The sequence below is a fragment of the Pogona vitticeps genome, chromosome 5 (assembly GCF_051106095.1).
Source record: "Pogona vitticeps strain Pit_001003342236 chromosome 5, PviZW2.1, whole genome shotgun sequence".
NCBI lineage: Eukaryota > Metazoa > Chordata > Lepidosauria > Squamata > Agamidae > Pogona > Pogona vitticeps.
In genome coordinates, this window is record NC_135787.1 from 40,478,374 (window position 1) to 40,504,938 (window position 26,565).

Sequence of the window (26,565 nt, forward strand, 5' to 3'; positions counted from 1 at the left end):
CTCCCCAATATCTATCTATCTATCTATCTATCTATCTATCTATCTATCTATCTATCTATCTATCTATCTATCTATCTATCTATCTATCTATCTATCTATCTATCTATCTATCTATCTATCTATCTATCTATCTATCTATCTGGTAACTTTCTGAACAGAGATGTTTTCAAGAAAAATTCTAAGTTTATACAGTATGTCATATTTCATGACAGCGAAGTAAACTTATGAGAGGGGGGCAAAGCCTGTATTTATTTAAACTAGAGGGTGAATTATAAAATCAAAGGTCCAATGTATTTCTGTTCATCTGAACTAAAAACGGCTGTGACTCCCTCTGTGCCTTTCATTGGCAGTTAACTAAGTTCACAGACTGCTTAAGCTCTGGCATGGAAAGAGAAGGGTAAAGGTTGTAAAGGAAAGCCAGAAGACGTGTAATATAGAACTGCTTAAATGATGTATAGCAATTGCTCTCTTAGTATCTGGGCCCCGGATACTAGGCATGGGATTTTCAGACTTTTTGGACTACAAATCCCATGAAAAATGGCCTAGCTGAAAAGACTTTGTGATGTAGCACAGGCCTAACTCCCCCCCCCCCCAATTACTATGCAGACTGGAAGCTGCCACTAATTAGAATAATTAGAATAGTTTAAAAGCCTGGAATTTTTTTAAAAAAAGGTTTGCCTTTGGGGAAAGGCAGCCAAAAGAAAGCAATGGGACAGATCCATAAATGAGAGGCAACAGTTGCAAGAGCATTTTGTTGCCAGCTTCACTTCTAACCAAGAAGGAAATGACAGTGGCTTGGCTGATGAAAACAACATCTCTTTTCTACAAAACGAAAATAGCAATGGGCAGGTCAAACCCCAATTTTGCATATTATCAGTTTTCAGGAACCAAAAAATGAATACAGTTAGAAAATTCCACAGCTGAACAATATCCTTTTCTTCAAAGTCAGAAAAAGGAGTTGCTTTTGTATCTACAAAGAAACCCATAAACATCTCCACTGTATCTGCAAACAAACGTAAATAGTACCTATTAACTGCAACTACAAATATCCACACCACCATAAAGTTATAATATTTCCATTTAGTTTGTAGGATGTTTTAAAAACACAGCAAACAAGTCACAACAGGTAATAATACCATCGGGACTAGGTTTTTAGGGGAGAAAAGTGTTTCTCCCTGTTTGAATTTTTTCTTCCACCACCTAGACGTGTTGTTCCATGGCTACGGCCAGGATCCCAGAGTCGAGTAAGTGAGGAATCTCTAGTGCGCTCTTTATTCCTCTTAGTACTGAACCAAGAGTAGAGGAAGAGTATGCTCATCTGAGATCTACTGCTGATCTTTCCAAGAGTTTGTTGGAGTGGGAGTTCGGAACTGGCCCCTTGTCACATACTCATGACAGATCATCACTATTTCAGCTATTATTTCATTATTTCAGTTGGTGATCAAGAACCCTTCTCCTACCTGTATGCTTCCCAAGTTCTGCAAGCATATTTTCATAGAGAGCCAACATCTGATCACAGTGTGCAATAACACTTTTACGCATATTGTCCCAATGTGGAGCAAGTTCCCCTAGTTCTTTGAGCTCCTGATTCCTAGAATGGAATTTAAAAGAAAAATGATATGATTCTAATGGGGTAAAAAACATATCATTAAATGAAGCAATTCAACAGCTAATTAACCTTTTACAGTACTTACTTACTGGCATAACACTATCCTCTTCTAACAAAGCCTATAAACCATGTTGTCCATGCAAAACCCCCAGGATAAATCCTGGCAATTCCAGGTTTGGCTAAGCTTTCATGTCGTAAATCCTGGAAATACTTTTACATTGTAATTAATGTCTGTGACTCATCAAATGTTATGAACAAAAGTCATAGCAGGGTACCTAACAACTATATCCATGGGAAAATGAATTGGCTCCTGTCCATGTCTACTTCTTCATACAGTGATTAACGGAAGTATAGCTAGAGTCTACCAACCTTCTACAGTCTAGCACCCTATAAGAACATTTGACCACAACTTCCATTATTCACAGAAACTTCTGATGAGAGCATTCGTTCATAATACAATGCCCTAAAAGATCTCATTTTTATAATACAAAACCCCCCCAAAAAAGTATGTAACATCTTAAACAACAATCTAAACTAAGATCAAATGCTCCACAATTATTCCAAGAATACTGTACTTAGTACTTATACAACATGCCATATGCACATAATAAAGTAGTTTATTGCACATAAACATATGGTTATTTTACAGTCCCACGAAACTTATACACATATGAAAGAGAGTGAGTGGTTCCTATCCCAGATGTTGTTGGACTACAGCTCCTAGATTCTCTATTAATCATGCTGTCTGGGAACTTTAAAAGTCATACTCTAACAGGCCCAGAAGACTTAATTGTCAGGTGAGGAGGATACAAGTAAACAAACAGACCCGTGGTGTTAGCAAGACAGGACAGATCCTTCATCAGCTGCTCTAACTACCAGCTGATGATCACTTTGATAACACGGCTGGAGTTAACCATGTGGGTATGTGCCACTGTGTGTTCCCATGTGTCACCACAGAGAGTGGGCATGTGTAACTGCCTTGAGCTGGACATATGCATGACCTCACAAACCACTATCCCCTTGAAGGGGATCCATCTAGGGATGGTCCCACCTCTGTGGGAGCCCTCCTCAACTATCTGAATCCATCCTCATGCTTCAAAAACATTCCCAGCAAAGCTGTGACAAAAGAGAAATGGAATATAAATTAACCATCTTTTCTAGCAGAGAGTGAAGGATGGTGGGTAGGGCCAAGTTCCAACCAGGATGACTGGTAGCTTGAGATACATCCACATTTATACCCTACAGCTATGGTTCCCAAACTCAGGTACTGTACTCTGATTGCAATTCCCAGAAGCCTTCACCATGAGCTGTGCTGGTCAGGGTTTCTGAGATTTGAAGTCCAAAAACACCTGGGTTATCCAAGGTTAGGGACCACTGTCTTACAGGCAGACCGCACTGAAAACTTCACATTTCCAGTCCACCTGCAGACTAGCCCTGTCTCCCAGCCTCCCTGATTGGCTATCTCCAGGTAAGCCTGGACAACCACATTTGGGAACTCATGATATACAGATATAGATGGCACAAATACAAACACAAGGATCAAAGATATTTTTATATGAAATACTATTTATAAAATGGTGCTGAAAAACCAAAGACTGAGGCAAGAGAACCCATCCCAACATCAGCTATTCATGATATGAGGAGCCTTGGTTTGTCAAATACAGATGGTTAGCATTCAAGGCTTGACAAAGACACTTTTCCAATAATATTCCTTATTTCTTTTTGCATATGTTGATACAGAAGGATTTTTTGATTTTTCTGATCTTATTTTCTTCTACACTTGTTTATATATTGATATCTATATAAAAATATCTATCTATTAGAGGCTGGCTCTCAAGATCCTGCTAGATTGTAGCATCTCTCAGCCCTAACCATCATAGTTCTACAGCACCTGGAGGGTCACAGGTTACCCACCCTTGTGTATACACCCATGTGTATATTCCTGATTATATATAACAGAGCGGAGATATGATAGCACTTTTCAATACTTGAAAAATAATCATACAGAGGAGGGGAAGGATCTGTTTTCAATCATCCCAGAGTGCAAGCTACGTAATAGTGGGCTCAAGTCACAGGAAGCCAGATTTTGGCTGAACCCCAGGAAAAAATTCTTAACTCTTAGAGCAGTATGAAAATGCAACTTATTATCTTAGGAGGTGGTGAGCCCACCAACACTGGAGACATTCAAGAGAAAATTGAATGTCTCCAATGTCAACCATCTGTCAGACCTACTTTGATTTGGATTCATGCACGTAGCAGAGGGTTGAATTTGATGGCTTTCTAGGTCCCTTCCAATTCAGTTAGTCTATGATTCTACAATTATAAATTGGATCACATATTAATGCACTGTAAAATAGCTCACTATGTATGAATGGTATATTGTACAAATAGTACAAATTTTGCAAATAAATGTGGAGCACTGGATCTTGGTTTGGATTTCTATTTGGGATCTTTTTGGATACTAAATTGTGTTCATTGTGTGATCACTAACTGAATTTTATGTTTGAATTCTGTAGTTCAATATATGCAGAAGACAGAAGGTTGAAAAAGATTAATCTAGAATTTAGAGGCAATGGAACCCTTAAAACTATTTTTTTTAAAAAACTTAGTATAGCACTATGCTTCACCCATGTTCTGAAGAAGGCATGCTCAGTCTTTTCATTAAAATAATTAAAATACCAGCTTAAGAAAAAAAATTCATTCTTTTTCTTTAACATTTGATACAAGGATGTATTTTTGTCCTGGTTAATCTTCTGCTTGGCAACTGTATTTGTTGAGTGAAAATGTCAGTGCCATGGAAAATAAACAATTGTGTCACTGGAGATTACAAGAGGAAATCCTTCAGCAAGTTATCAGCTTTCCTGTTCACTCCTTTGGAGTCTGGCCTGACTGAATTAGAGTTCCATGAAGTGTAATCTAAAATCACATGTTAAAGTTTTACTGCTGAAGCTGCAGCAGTTTTGCTGTACTGAACACAGAGACATCTAAAGCCTCTTTTTATTCCATTATGATAGGTGATTCTCATTGGTTGACATCTGACAAATGAAGCAGAATGTCCTTCCACATGTGTCTAAGAACCCTGGGGATCATGCTTGGTAAAGATCTGCAGGGCTGGGTGGTTGTTAAATCTATGCCAGTTCCAGAGACAGGAAAAGTTACTGATTTTTGTACAAAGCTCTCAAAATATCCTAGCCAGCCTTACCACTGTAGTCTTAAAAAGTAACTTTTCCTATAGCTGGCTAACTCTGCTAGATCTCTAAAAAATAATCTGCTTTGATGCATTTTAGAAAACAGGTGAAAGGATTTTGCTACAAGAATTTTCCCTCAGTTCCTCTTTCTATGTAAGTGCAGACCTTTTTTTTGAAATTTAGTTTTTTAGACAACACTTAACTAGGAACATATTATTCAGATATATTTCAATATGTATTCTTGATGATAATACAGATAATCGTGGTCAATTTGACAATATCAAAAAAGACATAAGAGATAAATCACATCACAAACTATAAATATATATCAGACATATATGATACTTATCAGAAGAAAAACAAGGGGAATATGACCCTTCTGATTCTTTTGCCTCTCTAAACAACTTTCAGTGGCATAAACAATAGTATGTTTCTAAGGCCTTCTGTATAGCATGGTGTAGAAGACTATTTCATGGTGCCCAATTTTGTGCTGGTTCCAGTTGTAAATTGGTAGGAAGATTCTGAAGTTCCATCTAGACCTAATAGGAAGTTTTATGAATCATAGGAGAATGAAGTTGGAAGGGGCCTATAAGGCCATCGCGTCCAACCCCCTGCTCAATGCAGAGAAACAAATCAAAGGATATATGCCAGGTGGTTGTCTAAATTTCTCTTTAATGCCTCCAATGCTGGGAGCACGATTCTGTAGCCAACAGTGCATCCTCCTGACAGTTGTTCTATACAGCCCACATCTAGTTAGCTTACGAAGTAGAATATCATGGGGCACTTTGTTAAAAGTTTTGCTGAAGTCAAGATATACTATGTCTACAGCATCAATATTTTTCCATCAAACTGTTCATTCCAGAAAGATGCATAAAACTGTACAAAACACAACTTTATAAACCAGTCTAAAAGGTCAAGAGAAATAACTGTTTTGAAGTCATATGAGAAAGAATACAATGCCTGTGTTAGTCATACACTGTACAGGGAGGGTGTTCTACAGTTGGAGTGTGACAACAGAGAAGAGTCTTACTCTTGTCATATGATGTGCTCAAGGTACTTGTAGGAAAGCTTCTTCTGATGACCTTAAAGTACTATGAGGCCAAAACCAGAAGAAGTCATAGATATTTTAAAACTCATTATCTTCCCACAGAGCCTAACAGACAATAATCACAGTTCTTTGGGCATATATTGTATCAGGCAAAGTGAATGAACTATTTATCAACAAAGAGGAATTTCATAGCTTTTTTTAAAGGGCAGATGCAGAGGATGGCACTTAGGAACATGCAAGTACAAAAGACATTATTGAAAGCACTAGAACATAGCCTCAGCGGATTCGATTGTTGGGCTGGGACAAATAAAATAAAATAATGCAAATTCTTGCACAGCTAAAAAAAGAAATGTTTAGAATGCATGGAGAGCTGCTCCAATGTGATGTCTACAAGTCATAACAAAAATAAGAACAAAAAGGAAGAAGAAATAACTTGCTTATTTCAGTGTGTGAGCTTTCATCCACTGCTTTAGATGAAAGAATTGTCATATCCATGACATTTCATTGGTTTTATAGGTAAGTTTTACTTTCAGCATGTTGAACCAACTGTATCTGCCTTTTCCACTGAATCCTAAAGGACAAGTTTGATATGACACTTACTGTTATCTGAAGATACATTCTCAGATGATTGCTGTCCTAAAAGTTAATCTAAAATCAGAGCAGCTGACTAAATCTTGCCTAAAACAGTGAAAAATCCTCTCTGCAGAAGTACGAAAGCACTTTTCCAACACAGATGAATGCTGTCCTCATTTATGTCTATTGGGAATTATTTACATATTTTTGAAGGTAGGAGACTGCTCTCAGTATCTTAAAACATCCCTTCTTTGATCACTTAACTAGATCTGTAACTTCAGCTTTACATATTGCCTGGTTTGCATATCCCAAGAGGGTACGATGAACGTATATACTTACAATTCTTTTGCCTCATGAACAAATATCATGAGATATTATAACACAGAATAAATACAATGTTCAATAAATAGAATATTCAAGGGACTGAGTGTTTTACCCTAATGTAACCTTTAATGTGAAAAATATGACAACAAACCTTCACTATTCCCATTCCAATTTCTGAGGTGAGAAATTGTTGAAAAAAGCAGAGCCATTCCAATTCAAATATGGACTGCTAGACTGCTGCTTAACAACCTATGGCTTAATTCAATAGTTAGTCTCAACTGAAGACTATGCTAAGAAACAGAAGAGTCTATTCCACTACAGAAAATAATCCAGATATCAACAATGATGTATAGCCCTTCTTACAACTTTGTTGTAAGAAGAGTTATGTGCTCCTGAAATCTTTGTATTCTTCAATTAAGAGAATATAAACAGATTTTAGTTTGGCCATTAATAATTCTTTACAGAAATCAAGATTTTTAAACATTGATTACTGAGCAGAAGGTGAGGAGGAATTAAAGAACCTCTTAATGAGGGTGAAAAAGGAGAGTGTAAAAATGGTCTGGAGCTCAACACCAAAAAAACTAAGATCATGCCCACTGGTCTCGTCACCTCCTGGCAAAGAGAAGGGGAAGAAATGGAGGCAGTGACAGATTTTACTTTCTTGGGCTCCAGGATCACTGCAGATGGAGATAGAAGCCACGAAATTAAAAGACGCCTGCTTCTTGGGAGGAACGCGATGACAAACCTAGACAACATCCTAAAAAGAAGAGACGTCACCTTACCGACAAAGGTCCGCATAGTCAAAGCTATGGTTTTTCCAGTAGCGATGTATGGAAGCGAGAGCTGGACCATAAAGAAAGCTGACCGCTGAAGAACTGATGCTTTTGAATTGTGGTGCTGGAGGAGACTCTTGAGAGTCCCCTGGATTGCAAGGAGAACAAACCTATCGATTCTAAAGGAAATCAACCCTGAGTATTCACTGGAAGGGCAGATCCTGAAGCTGAGGTTTCAATACTTTGGGCATCTCATGAAAAGAGAAGACTCCCTGGAAAAGACCTTAATGTTGGGAAAGTGTGAAGGCAACAGGAGAAGGGGACGACAGAGGATGAGATGGCTGGACAGTGTCACTGAAGTTACCAACATGAATTTGACCCAACTCTGGGAGGCAGTGGAAGACAGGAGGGCCTGGCGTGCTCTGGTCTATGGGGTCATGAAGAGTCGGACACAACTTGACGACTAAACAACAACAACTGAGCAGAAGTTGGAGAAGTTGTAAAGAATTATGTGCAAATCTACAGACTGCTTTTCCTTAACTCACTTCCCAAAATATATAATGATTTTGTTTTGAAGCGTAACATTTAAAAAAATATTTTGAAAATAAATTTAGCCATTGGAAAAAAATGAGGAGAGTGTCAGGTTAAATATCTCAGCGTATAAATAAATATAGCACATTTTGTTCGACTGTCATGTAACAGAAACTGATTATTTTTAGGTAACGTGAGTGGACCAGATAAGTTAGTTATAATAAATATAATCTTGTGTCATCAAGTTGATTCCTACTTATGGCAACTATTCCCAGGGCTTTCTAAGTACAGTGGTGCCTCGCTTAACAAGTGCTTCGTTTAACGACTAATTCTCTTAGCGATGACTTTTTCGGAGTGATCTTGCGCTCCGTTTAACGATGTTTCCTATGGGCAATTTTTGCATAGTGATGTTTAGGACCATGCTTCACATAGCGATGACAGTTTGGGTCCCCCTGTTTCGCTTAACGATGGTTTTGACAGCCTCATGTTGGCTGTTTTTTATATGTTTAAAAATCTTTAAAAACGTTTAGAATGCTTGAAGTCATAAGTGCACTTAATAAACCCTTTGTTAAACTAATTTGACTTTGTTCCGACTCTTTTTAAATCTGTTGTAATTTTTCCCCCCATTGAGATGCATTGAATAGGTTTAAATGCATTTCAATTGGGGAACAGTGTTTCGCTTAGCAATGTTTCCTATGGCGATTTATGCTTAAGGATGGCAAAACGTTCCCATTGGAAGGGATTATCCGGTTTTCAATGCATTTCAATGGGAAACCGCATTTCGCTTAGCGATGTTTTCCCATAGCTACGATTTTTTTGGAACCAATTAAAATCGTCTAGCGAGGCACCATTGTAGAGAATAAAAGAAATGATTCACCATTCTCTTCTTCCAAGAATATCCTATACAGCTTGCCAAAGACGAAACAGGGTGGCTCTTTTCTTACGAGGCACAGTGAGAAATTGAACACCCAACTCAATTACCTAAACCACTGAGCTATCGAGCCAGCTAAGGTAGGTATACACCATGGAATTTACATCATGGACAATACAGTTCCAAAACAATGCAAAAGCTGTTGTGGGTGCAGTTAAAACTATGCTACAGCACTCTGCGAGGAGTAAAACATGAACAACCTTAAACCACTTGCTTAGTCATTCCATGAGACCAACAAATCATTTCCTGCCTCTGGAAGCAATTCTGCTAAAACTACATTACTTGCTCAGTGGCCTCTGACCTCTCTGTCACGCAAACCAATTTCTTAACTTGATACAGTATAAAACAGCAGCAAGTGAAAATGTTGGTGGGTGAGAACAAAAAATAATTTCACAGAGGAGGAAAACACAGCTGCACATGTGGATCCTATATTCCTACTTTTCTAAGTCAGATCTGTATTTTTCTACAACTCACGTGGCAGTGGGATGAAAGCCCATGACTCAAAAGTGGACACATATTGCTTTATATCATTACTGCAGAGGGTGTTTATGTACCTTGCCTTTGTCAAAAGGACAAAAACATGTTGATCTGAATTAGGCCTCTCAAATTGAAATAGAGTGCATTTTAGCTTGCTTTTGTTCACAGTTGTGTGACAAGGTTAAAGGAGATGTGGATTATTTTTATCAGGTTATACTCGGACATTTGACTTCTATTTCCTGAGAAAAGCCAAACTAGTTTGCCACCATCACCATCTCCTCCTAGTGGCCCCTTGAAGATTAACAGGTTTTAACTAGCACATACTGCTGTTGTTCATAAAAGCTCCGGCTAATGAAAACCTGATAATCATCAAGGTGTCACTAACCTCTTTGCTGTTTGCTTAAACTTAGTGTTTGTTTCTAGTAGCAATATAATAATAATAATAATAATAATAATAATAATAATAATAATAATAATAATAATAATAATAATAATAATAATAATAATAATAATAATAATAATAATAATAATAATAATAATTATTATTATTATTATTATTATTATTATTATTATTATTATTATTATTATTAAGGTGAAAAAGAAACATGTTAGAAGTTATTTGCTTCATTTTTAAAAACAAAATCCACTTTATTTTATTTTGCATAGGGTAAGCCTGTGGCATGATTTCTGATGACAACCAGGAACCCTTACTTCTGACCAATGGCTTGCAATAAGGCTTGGAAATCTAATTGGCAGATACAATGTAATTAGACTGGTGAAATAGTTTCATTTTGCTAATATGCTTACTATTACTAGCTATCTGTCACAAATATCTACTGCTGTTCCACCATTTACATAACTTCAATAAAATCTATGACATTCAGATCACCATAATTATAGACTTGCAAACAGTGCCTGTCTCTGCAAAGTAAAAGGGCAGCAAAACCTTCAGATGAACAGATCAAAGTTTTCAAACCAACCAACCAACCAACCAACCAACCAACCAACCAACCAACCAACCAACCAACCAACCAACCAACCAACCAACCAACCAACCAACCAACCAACCAACCAACCAACCAACCAACCAACCAACCAACCAACCAACCAACCAACCAACCAACCAACCAACCAACCAAACCAACCAACCAACCAACCAACCAACCAACCAACCAGCCAACCAACCAACCAGCCAGCCAGCCAGCCAGCCAGCCAGCCAGCCAGCCAGCCAGCCAGCCAGCCAGCCAGCAGCTGTCAGAACAGGAAACACTGAGCCCATGGTATTTCAATGAGAGCCCTAAAACTGCCCTATGCCATGGTGTATGCCTACAAACCCATGGCAGACTCTTCTACAGATGAGTGAGAGAGGAAGCTCCTTAACCCTGTTTCTTAGTTTAAACTCCAGTAACTGCAAGCCTATGTGCTGTTTAGGGAAGTCTGCCACCTAGTAATTGAAACTGGTGCCTCAAGCTTCAATACACAAACATATTTAAATATTTATTTATTTAGTTGACTTATATACCACCCATCTAGAACATGTCTACTCTGTCTACATATGTAATTCTATTAATGTAAATTAATAAATATTTTTAAAAAGTCAAATGTTCTCAAAGGTTCAAATAGATAAGGTCCTTTTAACACATATGTCAGATTTCAGACGTCTGTGTTTCATAGTCATGGAGTTACAGCTCTGACAGACAGTCAATTGCCAACCAATTATTCCAGTCCAAGCAGAGGCCAAGTGCTTCTACCAAAGGTGACAGAGGATCCACTAGTGACTGACATCCATTGTCTACAGAAGTGAAGAAAGACAATTCTACGCACCTTAAGTTCATGAAATTCACTGGCTGACTTTGGACTCTCTTAGCCTTACCTCACTGGGTTGTTGTGAGGATAAAGTAGGAAACAGAGTCAACTGCCAATATAAATGAAACTACTTAATAAAATCAAAGGCTAGAGGACACTTTGTATTTTGTTTGGGAGCTTGCATGAAAAACAAGGTCTTCATCATGTCTTCGTGCATCACTTTGCTCCTGGCTTTGTCCATCAGCTTTGGCTTAAATACTGGTTTCTAATTTCCAGCTCACCCTTGAAACCTGCTTTTGGCTCATCCCTGACAGCAAGAAACTGAGCAACTTAATTCCTATCAATAAATTCAGGAGTTCTGGTCACCTTCTATTACTGATGTTATTTTATATCTCACATTCACTTTTTCATATTGTTTCCCTTACCTTCTCATATCCTCCTTTATGTGCAGGTTGATGAGTTCCTTGGGAATATGAAAAGAAAGAGTGCTCTCAGACATCTGTTCTCGTACACACATCCACTTGTTGTCAGTAGTGGGGAATCTATACAACCTACAGATTGGGTTTTTTAACACTGCAAAAGGGGAAAAAAGATGGGATTGCTTAATTGATGCTATATCTTTGTTAAAAACTTAACACTGTGGTTTATTACTCAAGTTATTTCTTTCTCTGTGTCCCTGTTTCAAAATTAAAAGATCATAAATAAATTCCTTCTGCTGTTAATTTGCTATTTGTATTTCAATAAATTAAAGGCAGGGACCCTTAGGTTATGGTAACCAAACAGAAAACAATTAAATTCTACTTAGTACAGTAAACGCTAGATTTATCACTTCAGTTGCAATAAGATTAAAAACGCAGGATTATTGGCATAGATTCCTAGAAACAAAAGAAATTTAACTGAAAAACAAACAGCAAAATCTCAACAAACAGCTGATACCATTATGACCGTGTGCTATGAATAGCAATCTTATACTGGATTTACATATGGATGGATGGCCAGGGTAGATAAAAATCAATGCTTTTTTAAAATAAAATTCTCTTAAGTCATAATTTAAATAAATAAAAAAATAAAATAATAAAAATTTAAAAATCTAATTTTAAAAATTTATATCAGATCCACTATGCAAGTGGCAATGAAATCAACTGTACTGGTTGCACTTGAATACATGTTTAATCAACTCCAATACAATTTACCTTTAAGACAGGAGCAGAATATGTCATTAATATCAGGAGAATATTATTTCAATCTATGAAAAACCTTCCCACTTTGACATGCTTTTTCATACATTGCAGAACAATATTTAACTATAATACATTCCTGAAAGAGAGTGGAATAAACTAAAAAGTTGGTAGCACCAGTATGCTTCCATATTGAAATGATTTGTTGGGTTGAGGCCAAGAGATCAGCATGTTGCAAGAAGAAACAAGGGTAACACTGAATTAATGTGCAGCATAACCAAATTTATTGCACTGTTTGACCGATCAGTTCTGGGACACAGCAATAGGAAAACTATTGATTCATTTTAAATGTGATGATTCATTTGAAATATGGAGAGCTTTGCAGATACCCTGGACCATCAGAAAGACAAACAAGTGGTCCTAGATCTTCTTCTTTTTTTTTTTTAAAGAAAGAAAGATCAAATCAAGCCTGAACTTTCTCTGGAAGCAAAAATGATGAGACTGATGCTGTCATACTTTGAGCACATCATGAGAAGGCACAACTTTCTGGAAAAGGTTGAACACAGGAGCAGGGACAGTGTCCTTCTTGTCTCCAGATGTTCTGCACTACAATCCCCATCAACATCACCAACAACTGGCAATTATGTGTGTTTTAGTCTGGAGGGAAATAGATTGCCTAACCTGATATCAAGGATCAAATATGCATCAAGCATTGCTATATGTTACTTGCTGAAACCAGACCTATAAATATAAAGTACATAACATACACAAATATCCTTCCATACTTAAAAACCCAGAATCTGCCTTTTTATTCTACAATAGCCAATACAAGGAGCTTCAGAACTACATCAAATTGCAGATAGTTGTAGGATCCGTACAGCTAGTGGACTTAAATCAGTGGCAGAGTTCACTGTTGTTTCCTATTCCTTTCAAGGCTGCTGTTTTGACAAGTACAGTACAAGAAATTGCTTTATGTAACATCTAACTCAAGTTCTTTGGAAGGTACCAATTTGTCAAAATGCATAAAAGATTTCAAGTTGTAATTTCAGTTCTTCAAAATGTTCCTGAAAATTTTTTGTACTGCTCCACACTCCCGGAATAGTAGAATTCCAATGAAAACAGTATCTCTCTTCCGATGTCTGAGAAAAGTAATTGTATACATTGTATACTGCTGTATCTCACAGCTATGAGATATATTCGACATCAGCTATTTCATTTGTTTGCATTTTATTTTAATAATAACTTGTAAACATATTGAGATAGTAAGTTAAATTCTGTTTCAGAGAAAAGTCTGAAAAAAGAAACATAATTTATTCTTTTTCAGTTTCATCAATATGCTTGATACGGAGACCACTGTAAAAAGAAGCCTGAGAAAAAATATGATTTTGTGGGAAAGGAGTGAAGTGACAACACTGTCAGCATGCCTCCATGTTCTGTACACCTGGAGTACATTCCAATGAATCCACTACCTCTATTCTGAGGTCCAAAAAAAAGATTTTAGGGATTTCACAATCCATAAGGGAAGTTTCCCCAGCCCTGGTTGTATTTCCAAAACTGCCAAGAACACAATTAAAAGCTAACAACACTTGCTGAGACTCAAGTGGTCTAGTGCAATGCATCTTTTTTGGTTTCCTCCTTGCAGTCTTCTGCAGTTCCCCAAGATCTGTGCCAGTGCATTCTTTAATCTTCTGGAGCACATTTTGAAGAGGCAGAGGGGGACAAAAAGGAGGAAGAGAGAAAACCTCCCTGAAGATTCAATTGAAGGAAGCAGTTCCATCAGTTGAACAATTGCACTGGATCCTGGTTTCTGGAATGCTGACTACAGACAGAAACACAATGCTTTTATGTGCATATATGTGTCTCTGGCAGCTGCTACATCTACCTATATACTACTATACTGTTTTGTATTAAAATACAGTACTATAAGTGTTCTTCGATGCAAATACAGACATGCTTTACAGGAGAAGAATAGCAGATGGGAAATGCATACATCACACCATCTGGACAAAATGATTAATTACATAAGATATCTGAGTTAACTGTTGGAATTATCTTAATTATGACCACATTAATGGGCTTTTTTTGTTGTTTAGTCATCAAGTCGTATCCGACTCTTAATGACCCCAGGGACCAGAGCACGCCAGGCTCTCCCGTCTTCCACTGCATCCTGGAGTTTGGTCAAATTCATGTTGGTCGCTTCAGTGACACTGTCCAACCATCTCGCCCTCTGTCGTCCCCTTCTCCTCTTGCCCTTACACTTTCCCAACATCAGGGTCTTTTCCAGGGAGTCTTCTCTTCTCATGAGACAGCCAAAGTATTGGAGCCTCAACTTCAGGATCTGTCCTTCCAGTGAGCACTCAGGGTAAATTCAGTTTATTAATGGCCTAGATGAGGGTCAATAAACTGAATCACATTCAAATAGGATGAAGCTTGTCTTCCAAACTCCGCGAGGCAATGGAAGACTGAAGGGCCTGGTGTGCTCTGGTCCATGGGGTCACCAAGAGTCGGACACAACTTAACGACTAAACAACAACCATTTAGTTTTTCTCCACTGAATGGTATACATTCTGTGCTAAGCAAGGTTGTAACCCCTCATGAGCTGTAACTATATCTAAATAGTGACAACCTAGCCTCTATTATCCATACTCCAATAGGCTCAAGGTCAAACGTTTGTATTATTCTATATGTGGGACCGTCTTTCAAAAGTGCTCCAACGCAGCTGCTAGTGCAGAACACTTTCACTATCATATTACATCTGTGTTACGTGAACTGTATTGGCTCTCCATATATTTTTAGCCCATTCCACATATTTTGATCTATGAAATTCTTCATGGTTTAGGACAAGCACGTCCAGAGGGCTGCCAGTTTCTGTATGTATCTACCTCAAAGGTGGGCCATCTTAGCAGGGTTGAGGGTAGCATCAAAGAGGAGGGATATTTGATATTGCCCACTCCAATATGCATTAATATAATCTACACAATGTTTCTGGAAGATGCCTCCGCTGTTTAGGAGAGGTCAACGGCTACCAGAGGGAGGGTCTTTACAATCATGGCACTCCAGTTTTTGAACACTTCCCCTGATGAGCATGAATGGCACCCACCATCTTTATGCTGCCTTGCAAATAAATAAATAAATAAAATAAAATCCAGAACCCACCACCAATAATAACAACCAAAAAACAAAACTTTATTTTCTGAAGCATTATAAACCCGTTTTGAATCTTGCCGGCTTGTGTTGTTTTGGTGATCTCATGGCCTTTGTATTTCTATTTTAACTCTCCTGTCCTTCTTTGTTAATTGCCTTAGCAAAAATGATTACAAGGCAATATAAAAACAATTTGTTTAACTTTGTCAGAGGTAAGACGCCCTGAGACTGGATAATGCTCTTGTAAACTGTAGCTAATTTATGCCAGCATTATTTAAATTGCTAGTGAAAAACAGCAGATCATAAAAAGGATTCTTATAGAAATCAAGAAATCATACAAGTATGAAGTCAGTTCTTCCCAATTACATATAAGTAACGCAGCATTAAACATTAATTACTGCTACAATCATAACTTTAGCACACATACCTGCATTTAATAAAAGAAAACTCTCTTTATTAGTGATGTTTTCCGGAGATGCACAATCATAAACCAAGGCACACTATAAAACAAAAGTTAAAATGTTTTGAATATAAAAGAGAATTTGCTACGCGAAATCAAAGTCATAAAGAAGTCATATTGAACTTGGCACATTACATTGTCTACTGTGTTAAATATGATTTTCGAATATAACATTCTTTCCTCAATATATTTAAAGTGCCAGATGTTAATTTTTCTGAGTAGAAGGCAAAATTTAATTCCTTATACAATAACAAATTCAGATAGGGCCTGCTTTACTAAAAATAACTTATTTATAAAGGTCCTTCAGAATTGCTCCTCTTCTCAAAAGCTATGTGCAAGGTGAAAACCTTTTTCAAAAAAATAATTACATCTTTATTTTGAGGGGAGGTACGTCATTTTTGGTTTTTTCCATGTACTGGACTTTTCATTAAACATGAAAGGCAGCAGTTCTCTTGGGTCATCTCCCTTTCTTTGTACCCATTCATGTTTCCTGGCACTAGTAGTCCAAATGCCCAAAGAACTTCTGAAAACTACTCCAAAAAAGCAGTGACAAGGTAGATAGTGGAAAATTAATTCAAAAGCCCTTTAAAAAGAAATCTAAAAAAGCAGGGGTACAGGAACAAGGAATCAGTGCAAATGTCCTGATCAACCCCTAGGACAGTGATGGCAAACCTTTTGGACCCCAATGCCCAAAATGAAAAGAAAAAAAACCCACAACCCAGCAGGTGGCAGCGGCAGAAGCAGAAGTGGCGGTGGAAGGAGGAATCCTGGGCATGGAGATGCCTCCGGACCCCACTCCAGATCCGCCTCCAGTTATGCCCAACCCCACCACTGCCTATAAATTGGCCAGCCTGCTGCCGCCAGCGCCAGTTGCTCCGGATCCTGGCCCACCACCTGTCTGGGTGCTAGCACCATGGCTGCAGCTGCCTCCTCAGGTTTGACTGCCAGGGACAGCGATCCAGCAACTTATGGCTCACATGCTCACAGAGAGGGTTCTGCATGCCAGCTGTGGCGCACGTGCCATGGGTTCGCCATCGCTGCCCTAGAAACTACTCCAAGAAGCAGAGAGCCAAGGCAGCACAGAATCAGTCTACTCAAAAAGCAGGCAACAGTACATGAAAAAGAAAAATCATCAAGCAAGCAACCAAAAGATATACCTTTAGCAGTATAAATACACAGCAAATTAACCAAATAGCATTTTTTTAAAAAGCAGTCTAGTAGAGAAACATCTCCACCTCACACAGGGAAAAAAGAGCAAAATAAAAAAAAATGCACAAGTCCCCTCCGAAAAACCAAGAAAAGCAAGCAAGCAAATAAAAGAAAAAAAATCTGTTCCCACAACCAAAAATATCAAAGTATGGGGAGATTTCTCATTCTTCTCTCAAGGATGCCTTCTGTTCTGACTACATCAGCCGGGCAGCACAAGACAAGACAAAGGGATTGGAAGGCAGCACATAGATTCCCACAAGAATGACTGAAGCAAAGCATACACATTTCTCTCATTGGATTCCAGGCCATTTTACAGGTTCAATATTCCCACTTTCCTGACTCCTAGATATTCTGACTGACTCCTGACAGCAGTTCTCATGATACCATTGTGTAAAAAACATTCCTGTGTAATTTGACAAGCAAAGGGTGAATGGACAATTAAACAAAAGAGGGGAACATGAAATAATGTGAAACTTGTGTATACCCTTTTTTGTCCCTTTTTTGTAAATGAATTATTTGTATTTCAGAGCTCCACTTTGAGAGTAAAAGAAGATGGAAATGAAAAACAAACAAACCTCATTTGTGTTTTTTAAAGTTTTGTGCTTAAATAAATGTCCCATCGCTACTTTATTTATTTATTTATTTATTTATTTATTTATTTATTTATTTATTTATTTATTTATTTGATTAGATTAGATTAGATTAGATTAGATTTGATTTGATTTGATTTGATTTGATTTGATTTGTATCCCGCCCATGTGTCTGGTCGACCACTTTGGGCGGCTTCCAATAAATATTTAAAATAAAACAAAAATTACAGACAATCAGAGCACATCCAATAATAAGCAAATAAGGAAAGAAAAGGAGAAGGAAAAGAAAAAAAGAATTAAGTATTGACTGGAGGGAAGGCCTGAACATATAACCATGTTTTACACTGACTCTTGAAAGTGCCCAGCGTGGGGGCCGCATGAATCGTCAGAGGAAGGTTATTCCAGAGGCGAGGAGCCACCGCCGAGAAGGCCCAATTTCGTGTCCTTTCCATCTGGGCCTCCCTCGGCGTTAGGCTCCTCAGCCTCACCTGCTGGCTTATGCGGGTGATCCGGGTAGATCTAGGTGGGAGTAGGCGTTCCGCCAAGTATCGAGGTCCTAAACCGTTTAGGGCCTTATATGTAAGCATTAACATTTTTTAAGTCAGCGCAGAAACGGATGGGCAGCCAGTGCAGCCTGGCCAGAGTAGGAGAGATATGTTGATGTCTCCTCACTCCAGTAAGGAGTCTGGCCGCTGCGTTCTGCACCACCTGAAGTTTCCGCGTCAGCTTCAAAGGCAGCCCCACGTAGAGCGCATTGCAGTGGTCTAATCTAGAGATTACAAGCGCAGGTACTAAAGTAGTGAGCGCCCCTGAGTCTAAGTAAGGCCGCAGCCGGGCGATCCGTCAAAGATGGAAAAAGGTGGTACGGACTACCGACGCCACCTGTGTTTCCATGGCGTTGGATCCAGGTGTACCCCCAGGCTGCGGACCCCACTCTTCGCGGCCAGGGTCACCCCCCCAAATGAGAGAGAGCCACCCAAGCCACGAGCCACAGGGGCGCCCACCCTCAAAACTTCCGTCTTGTCCGGGTTCAGCCTCAGCCCGTTCTCCCGCATCCATCGCAGTACAGTCTCCAGGCAGCGCTGGAGGGACAGGACAGCATCACCTGCAGTTGGTGAAAAGGAGATGTAGAGCTGGGTGTCATCAGCATATTGATGACACGATGCTCCACATCCCCTGATGACCCCGCCCAACGGCCTCATATAGATGTTAAACAGCATTGGGGAGATCGTCGACCCCTGTGGAACCCCACATTTTGTTTCATTCCTCCTCTCTGCTATTTCTAAGGCCTCGTTGGACAGCCACTTTGCTTTCTTACATTTCCTTTTCTTTGGGATGGTTTTTTGTTGCTGCCTCCTGTACAATGTTACGAGCCTCTATCCAAAGTTCTTCAGGCACTCTGTCCACCAAATCGAGTTCCTTAAATCTGTTCTTTACTTCCACTGTGCATTCATAAGAGATATGGCTTAGATTATACCTGAGTAGCCTAGTGGTTTTTTCTACTCTCTTCAGTTTAAGCTTGAATTTTGCTATGACAGTCAGCCCCAGGTCTTGTTTTTGCTGACTGCATTGAGCTTTTCCATCTTTGGCTGCAGAGAATATAATCAATCTGATTTCGATATTGCCCATCTGGTGATTGCCAGGTATAGAGTCGCCTCTTGTGTTGTTGGAAAAGAGTGTTTGTGATGACCAGCTTGTTCTCTTGACAAAACTCTATTAGCCTTTGCCCTGCTTCGTTCTGAACTCCAAGGCCAAATTTCCTTGTTGTTCCTTTTATCTCTTGGATCCCTACTATAGCAATCCAGTCCCCTAGAATGAGAAGAACATCTTTCTTTGGTGTCAGTTCTAGAAGGTGTTCTAAATCTTCATAAAATTGTTCAATTTCAGTCTCCTCAGCAATGGTGGTTGGTGCAGAAACCTGGATTATTGTGATGTTGAAAGGTCTGCCTTGGATTCGTATTGACATCATTCTATCATTTTTGAGATTGTATCCCATTACAGCTTTTCCCACTCTTTTGTTTACTATGAAGGCTACTCCATTCCTTCTACGGGATTCTTGCCCACAATAGTAGATATGATAATCATCTGAGCTGAATTCGCCCATCCCTGTCCATTTTAGTTCACTGATGCCCAGGATGTCAATGTTTATTCTTGCCATCTCCTGTTTGACCACCTCCAGCTTCCCAAGGTTCATAGATCTTACATTCCAGGTTCCTATGCAGTATTTTTCTTTGCAGCATTGGACTTTCCTTTTACTTCCAGGCACGTCCACAGCTGAGCGTCCTTTCCGCTTTGGCCCAACCACTTCATTAGCTCTGGAGCTACTTGTATTTGTCCTCCGCTCTTCCTCAGTAGCATGTTGGATGCCTTCTGACCTGAGGGTCCCATCTTCCAGCGTCATGTCTTTTAGCTTTTTGTTTCTGATCATGGGGTGTTCTTAGCAAAGATACTGGAGTGGCATTGCCATTTCCTACTCCAGGTGGGTTGCGTTTAGTCAGAACTCTCCACTATGTTATGTCCGTCTTGGGTGTCCCTGCACGACATAGCCCATAGCTTCTTTGAGTTACTCAAGCCCCTTCGCCACAACAAGGCAGCAATCCATGTCCAGCAAGAACTGGACAAGTATTGAACTAAAAAAACCCTGGAGACTAGGCTAAAATGCCTCCCTTGATTTTGTAGCTCCTTTAAGTATAAGATTCGTTGTCCTGATACATTCTTTTCCAAAAAGCACTCTTCTCCTAAGGGATCATATCCTTAGGTTCAACCCCCCCTTTTTTGTCTGAGTTCATGCAAATATTTGCTCAGATCAAATCCTTGTACAGTATATCTTTCCCCCCCTCCAACCAGGCATTTAGACATTCCTAAAGGAAGTATTTGTATTTAAAAAGAAAAGAAACCCAGTACAGAATGGGAGTAAGCAGTAGATTTCAATATTATTTGAATAGCTGGGGTTGGGTTGGTCATCTGAAAGCATGATTTATAACAAGAGTCTATTCTCTGGGCACGCATGGTGATATAGTGAGATGGTGTATAGTGTGAAATACATTTTTCTTAGCAAGCTCTTAAGGGGAGGTTAAAATTTTGTCTATGTCCTACTGAGATCAATGGGACAAGACAGAGGCCTGAATCTCAGACGTATCAAAACATTCTATGATTTCTTTACTAGTCATGATACAGTTAAGCAAACATTATCTTTACATTGCTTTATGACAATCATCAAAATCTATGAACTTGCAGCTGATTCCTTTGCCTTTGGGTATACAGATCCATAAGATATAGGGAAGGTTTGAAATGAAAGATACTCAGGGCACAGTGACACTCTTTTCAGCCCAGACATAGAAGCAAATGTTTACCAAAGTTTGCATCTTACTAATGGGATTTTATTCTTGAGACACTGCAATCCATCTCAGTTTTGCTCTTTCTAAAACACAATTATGGCAACTGCCCTTGTGAAAAACTTGAACAACTTTTCTTGTCTCTCTTAGCGGCCTCCATTTGCTGACAGTGTGAGCTCATGCAGCAGCCTGGACACCTGCAGAATCTTTGTTTTGGCTTCCCATGGTTAACAAAGATTTCTACTGCTTTCAGCTGCGCTCAAATTGGACAGAGCTAGCTTTTTCCTTTTAACCTGCTGATTCCCAACCTTGGGTCTTCAGATGGTCTTCGACCAAAACTTTCAGAAATCCTGGCCAGCACAGCTAGTGGTGAAGGCTTCAGGAAGTTTTAGTCCAAGAATATGTGGGGGCCCAAGGTTGGGAACCATTGTTCTAACCACACTTATGGTACCAGATTACACTGACAGCGTAGGATTTTCTTGTTCTTTCCTGAATACCTGTGCCTTGTAAGTAAACGTGTCTCCTTGCAGACCTGTGTGGTCACATCATTCAAGGTCACCTTGATGCCAATTCCAGCATCATTATTAAAGGCTTTTGATCTAAGGCTCTGGAAGCACAGTGTGGAGTCTTGGCCCTTGTATTCCAAAACCTTTAGTGATGTCATCTATGGTCTAGGAGTCTCCTGGCCCAAGGTGATTTGGACTGAAGGAGTGGGAGCAATCCACATTACAAGTTCTAACAGCCAGGGTCATCTAACACCACCTTGGTCTTGGCCTTTTGATACTCCTCAACACCCCCCCCCCCAAAAAAAAGAAAGGGTGGCATGATATTAAATTGTGTAGGCTCTGCTTGTTTCTCAAGACTCCAGGCTCATATCAACAGAATGTATTACACTGCAAGATACCATTATTATTCAAGATCCTAAAAGGCTGGATAAGTTTGTGGGATTAATGAAAACAATCATGAGAAAAAATGCTAATTTTGATGGACAGCCTCCTTGTCACATAGATTTTGGTCCTGTCACTATTTTTTAATTTAAATTTTTTATTTATACATATAAATTGGATTGAACTAGCTTTATACAAATTTGAAACTGTGGAACACAGCCTAGGTCTTTCAAATATCTAGCAATGCTCCTGACTGTAACAATTCTACACCCACAGCCCCCATTTATTAATAAGGTATAATAAATAACATATACGTGTAATTTATGTTATTGATTTCAGGTCTTAGACACTATCCCATATTTGGAATCCTCCCTCCTCCTGACTAGACAAATGAAGGAAGGAGATGTAGTTCACCTGCAACCCTTACATTATGCAGGCCTGCAGTAAATGCCATACAGGGAAGAGCAGCAAAGGTGTCAGAACCAGTGCTCAGATAAGCTAATTTTTTGGACTGCAACTCACAACAGCACATGACGGCTATGGAATTAAGGAAGCTGTAATCAAATGTAATTCTCCAAATTCTGGCCTGAACTTAAACTTTTTTTAAGAGAAAAGACAAATTTTAGTATCAATACTTGCATATATTCTTAGGGGATTTTTTTTTCCAAAGGAAGTTTTTTGTAATATGAAGGCCCCTTTGATTTTTCATTCCTTAAATTTAATTGTGTGTGACTTTGTATACAGCCTAGAATCAAAGTAAGGACTCTTTAATTAATGGCAATCTAATTCATTCAAGAATGCAAAAAAGGCCAAGGTTATGAAAATAGCAATGTAGAACAAAGGAGGCTCTCTGTTATATATTAGAAAAACTTTTTAAATAGTTTACTATGACAAATCTGCTGAAAATGCTTGATTTTATTTTTGCTTCCACTAATCTAATCTTGCACCTTAGTGGCAGGTTATTTGAAATCTGATCAAGATTGTAAACATTAACTTTAATGAGTAAGACTTTAGGAGTAAGAAGCAGGATAGGAGCAGGATTAAGAATGTTCAAAGTTATTGCATCAGACAAACTTTTACAAAATTAGTACTTTCTAAAAAGTTAGTACTTCCTTGCTGACAAATTGCAAGCAAGCTCTGAAATAGAACCACATTCCATTCCAATGTACTTTACTGTATAGGAGATATTGTCTCTTTTTTTAAAAAATGAAACTTTAAAATCTACTATGACTAAAGTAATGATAGACACCCAGCACTTTTTCATCCTTTGAATTTAATGTGTGCACCAGGCTGGGTACATACCTTTTGTTCCTGTACATCTGTTGTGATGTGATGTGCCTCCCCATCTTCCGTCTCCCCCATCTTCATAAAGCTGATTTCTATAGTGCCAAATGTCTTTCCACCATCCAAGCTCCTGAGGAAAACAACAGGATAAAGCAAGACACCGGGGAGATTTGTTTTTGTTTGCATAAAAGAATTATTATTAATTTCCTATGCCTGAAAAACAGTGCAGGACATTGATTTACATGCAAGAGATGGACCAAATGACGAGGTTGTTTTATAAACACTTTGAAGCTTCACAAAATCCATTTATTATTTTCATTTGTTACATATATATTCCACATTTCCTGCAATGGATTTAAGGCAGCCAACACAGATCTCTGCCTCCCACTTTAATGTTACAGTCTGAGACTGAGATTCTTTTTCATCATCTATAACCAAGTGGGAATCTGAATTCAAGTCCTGAGTTCACTGATTTATTTTTATATCCTTCAGTACTGTAATATATTTTTATGAGTCCAGCACAATGATTTTGCAAAAGAAAACAGCCTGGCTTGGACCTTAAGATTTGATAGAGAGACTATTTTCTGTGTCCCAAATATGATGGAGACATGATTGATCAAGACAAAAGAAAAGGCCTTCTCAATCGCTGCACCTAAACCACAGAATTTATTTATTTATTGAAAATATTTTTATCCCAATCTTCTCCTTGAGAAGGACCCAAGGTGGCTTACATCATTAAAAAGACAATATTTAAAAGCTAAAAACAATAAATAGACAAATATTTAAAAAGAATTAAACAAGTATTATATTAACAATGGTAAATTCTTTGCCACATGAAGCTAGATTGGCATCTTCCATGTAAGCCTTCTCTGGTAAGACCTTGATTTTATGAATTTTATTCACTGTTTTATCTGCTGTATGAATTTTTACCATAAAATTCTTTTTGTAATTCTACTGGATTTTATTTATTATTTTATTTTATTTGTGGCTGTGCTGGTGATAGATAAAAGAGTTTGGAAGAGTTACTTTTTTGGAATATAATCCCTAAATCTCAACCAGCATGGCCAGTGGTTATGTTGATTGTAGACCAGCAAATAATTTCTAAATACAGTGCAATACTGTGTACATGTAACTTTAAATATACTTGGCAAGTAATGAAATGAAATGAAATAAAATAAACCCTTTTTTCGAGTTTTAATTTTAATTGTGTAAACTGTAATAGTGAATTGCATCTAATTAACAAGTTGCTGCTGACATTCCTGGCCGTACCAAGTTGTGTGACTAACATGTGAGCAGGAATGTGAGTGGAAACTCATTAGTTAGTGGCAATTTATTGTTGCAGTTCACACATTACACTTGTGCCAGCGTACATTCCCAATATGATCGTGGTCCAGGAGCAGATCTACTATGAAACTAATGAAGTTTCAGCTTCAGGGGCCCTAATCTGAGAGGAGACCCAGAAGTGACTTTAAGTATTTTTTTAATTGTGATCTGTCATGGAACAACCCAATTGGGCTTCAGGGCCCAAAAATGTAGGCCCACAACTGTTTTATAAAATTGCACTTCTTCTAAAAGTCAGTACAATTTACCAGTGGTGGGGTCAACCCAAAATTCATGAGCTTTATTAGTTTATTCAATCTTTCTCTCCTCCCCCCCACCCCGCAAGGTTGCAGTTCATGCATATGCACTGCTGAAAGGGCTGCTATTAATTGATAAATTTCTTAACTGATAAGTGGACCACATGGTTTGAGAATGTATAAACAGAAGCAATGCATTTATAAAAGATAATTATGGTGGTATACATTAAAAGAAGGCAAAGTTATATTCCTTTGAACTTGGCATAGACTACATGCAGTCATTGCTAGCACAGCCATTTTCTACAGTAGAAGTCCTGCTTATAAATTGGGTTGCAGAGACTTGGGCTTTATCTCTTTATCTGAATATGAAGCCTAGCTAACTAATATATATATATACATATACATACACACACTAAGGAAAAAATATTTTTAAAAAACTTTCAGGGAAATAAGATACAAAATAAAAGCATCCAAGAAATAATAATGGAAGGATTTCTGTTCTTTCAAATGCTTGACGAATAGCAGAATCTTTGCCAGGAGCCTAAAAGATAATAATAAAAGTGCCTCATGAATGTAACTCAAGTGATTTACATTTTGGCTATTCCTGGTAGTTACCTACTGAATCATGCCAGCAGGTGAATCCTAAGAAGAGACACAGGAGAAGATCTCAATAGAACCAGCAGGTTTATTGTCACTAGAAATGACAGCCCTGCTGCTTACCAATACCCTCTTCCTACTACCACCTAGAGCTGGCAAGAAGCCTTCTTTTCTCTGAACTCTGCCACTGCTGTTACTCTCCTCCATACTCTTCTGCTTCTGGCAAGGCCAAAGGATGTCTTTTTCTTTCTTTCTTTTTTTTAAACTGGCAATGAAATTATTTATTAGCCCTTTTCATATTAATACTTTGTCTGGAAATTGAGTCATGGCAACTGGACTTCTGTCTTGTTAGGTTAAAATGTTTCACTACTCATTCAAGCAGCTTCTTCAGTCTGAAGATGCTGCTTGGATGAGTAGCAAAACGTCAGTCAACAAAGCCCAGTCCCCCTTCCATCTGTCATATGTCTATGCTCTGATATTACTTTATTTCATGACATCTTGATGTATGTTACGCAGTAAAACTGTGTACAGTATTAGCATCTGTAAAGGCCCTTCTAAATTCCAAACAACAAGGCAGCTTGCAATCTAGTCACATTGAACCACAGTCAAGGAAGAGAGACTCCAGCTCTTGAGTTCGGTATATCTTCATCCTAGCTCCTTATCTTGTAACATATGTTGGGAGCAAATTTAATCAGTGAATTTGAACTGGAAGGTTGTGCAGATTTGATTTGCCTTGCTAATTCTGTTCTGAATGACACAGGAAAGCCTTTCAACATTATAGATGGAACACCTTTGTATAGCTCCCCTAACCACCTGTGTAAGGAAAAAAATGTGTGTGTTATATGCCATCAAGTCACATCTGACTTACTGTGACCCTCATAGGGGTTTCAGGTATATGATATATTATAGCACTGGTTTTACCAGAGCCACTCCCCAGAAACTTTCCATGGCTGACTGGAGATTTGAACCCAGGTCTCTTGAGTCCTAGTCCATCACTCTGTTCATTACACCACACTGGCAAGAAGAACAGGTTGCATCAATCAA

General features: G+C 38.5%; 1 protein-coding gene across 12 annotated transcripts in view; it reads right to left on the reverse strand.

The window, feature by feature from the left end:
- INPP4B (inositol polyphosphate-4-phosphatase type II B) overlaps positions 1–26,565 on the reverse strand; it is a 329,973-nt gene that overhangs the window by 111,546 nt on the left and 191,862 nt on the right. For all 12 annotated transcript variants that reach the window (XM_073001618.2, XM_073001620.2, XM_073001617.2 and 9 more), the window contains 4 exons: positions 23,366–23,477; positions 16,010–16,082; positions 11,686–11,833; positions 1,461–1,591 (listed from right to left, as the gene is read on the reverse strand). In XM_073001618.2, the coding sequence (XP_072857719.2) occupies positions 1,461–1,591; positions 11,686–11,833; positions 16,010–16,082; positions 23,366–23,477 (464 nt within the window). The remainder of the gene's footprint in view (positions 1–1,460; positions 1,592–11,685; positions 11,834–16,009; positions 16,083–23,365; positions 23,478–26,565) is intronic.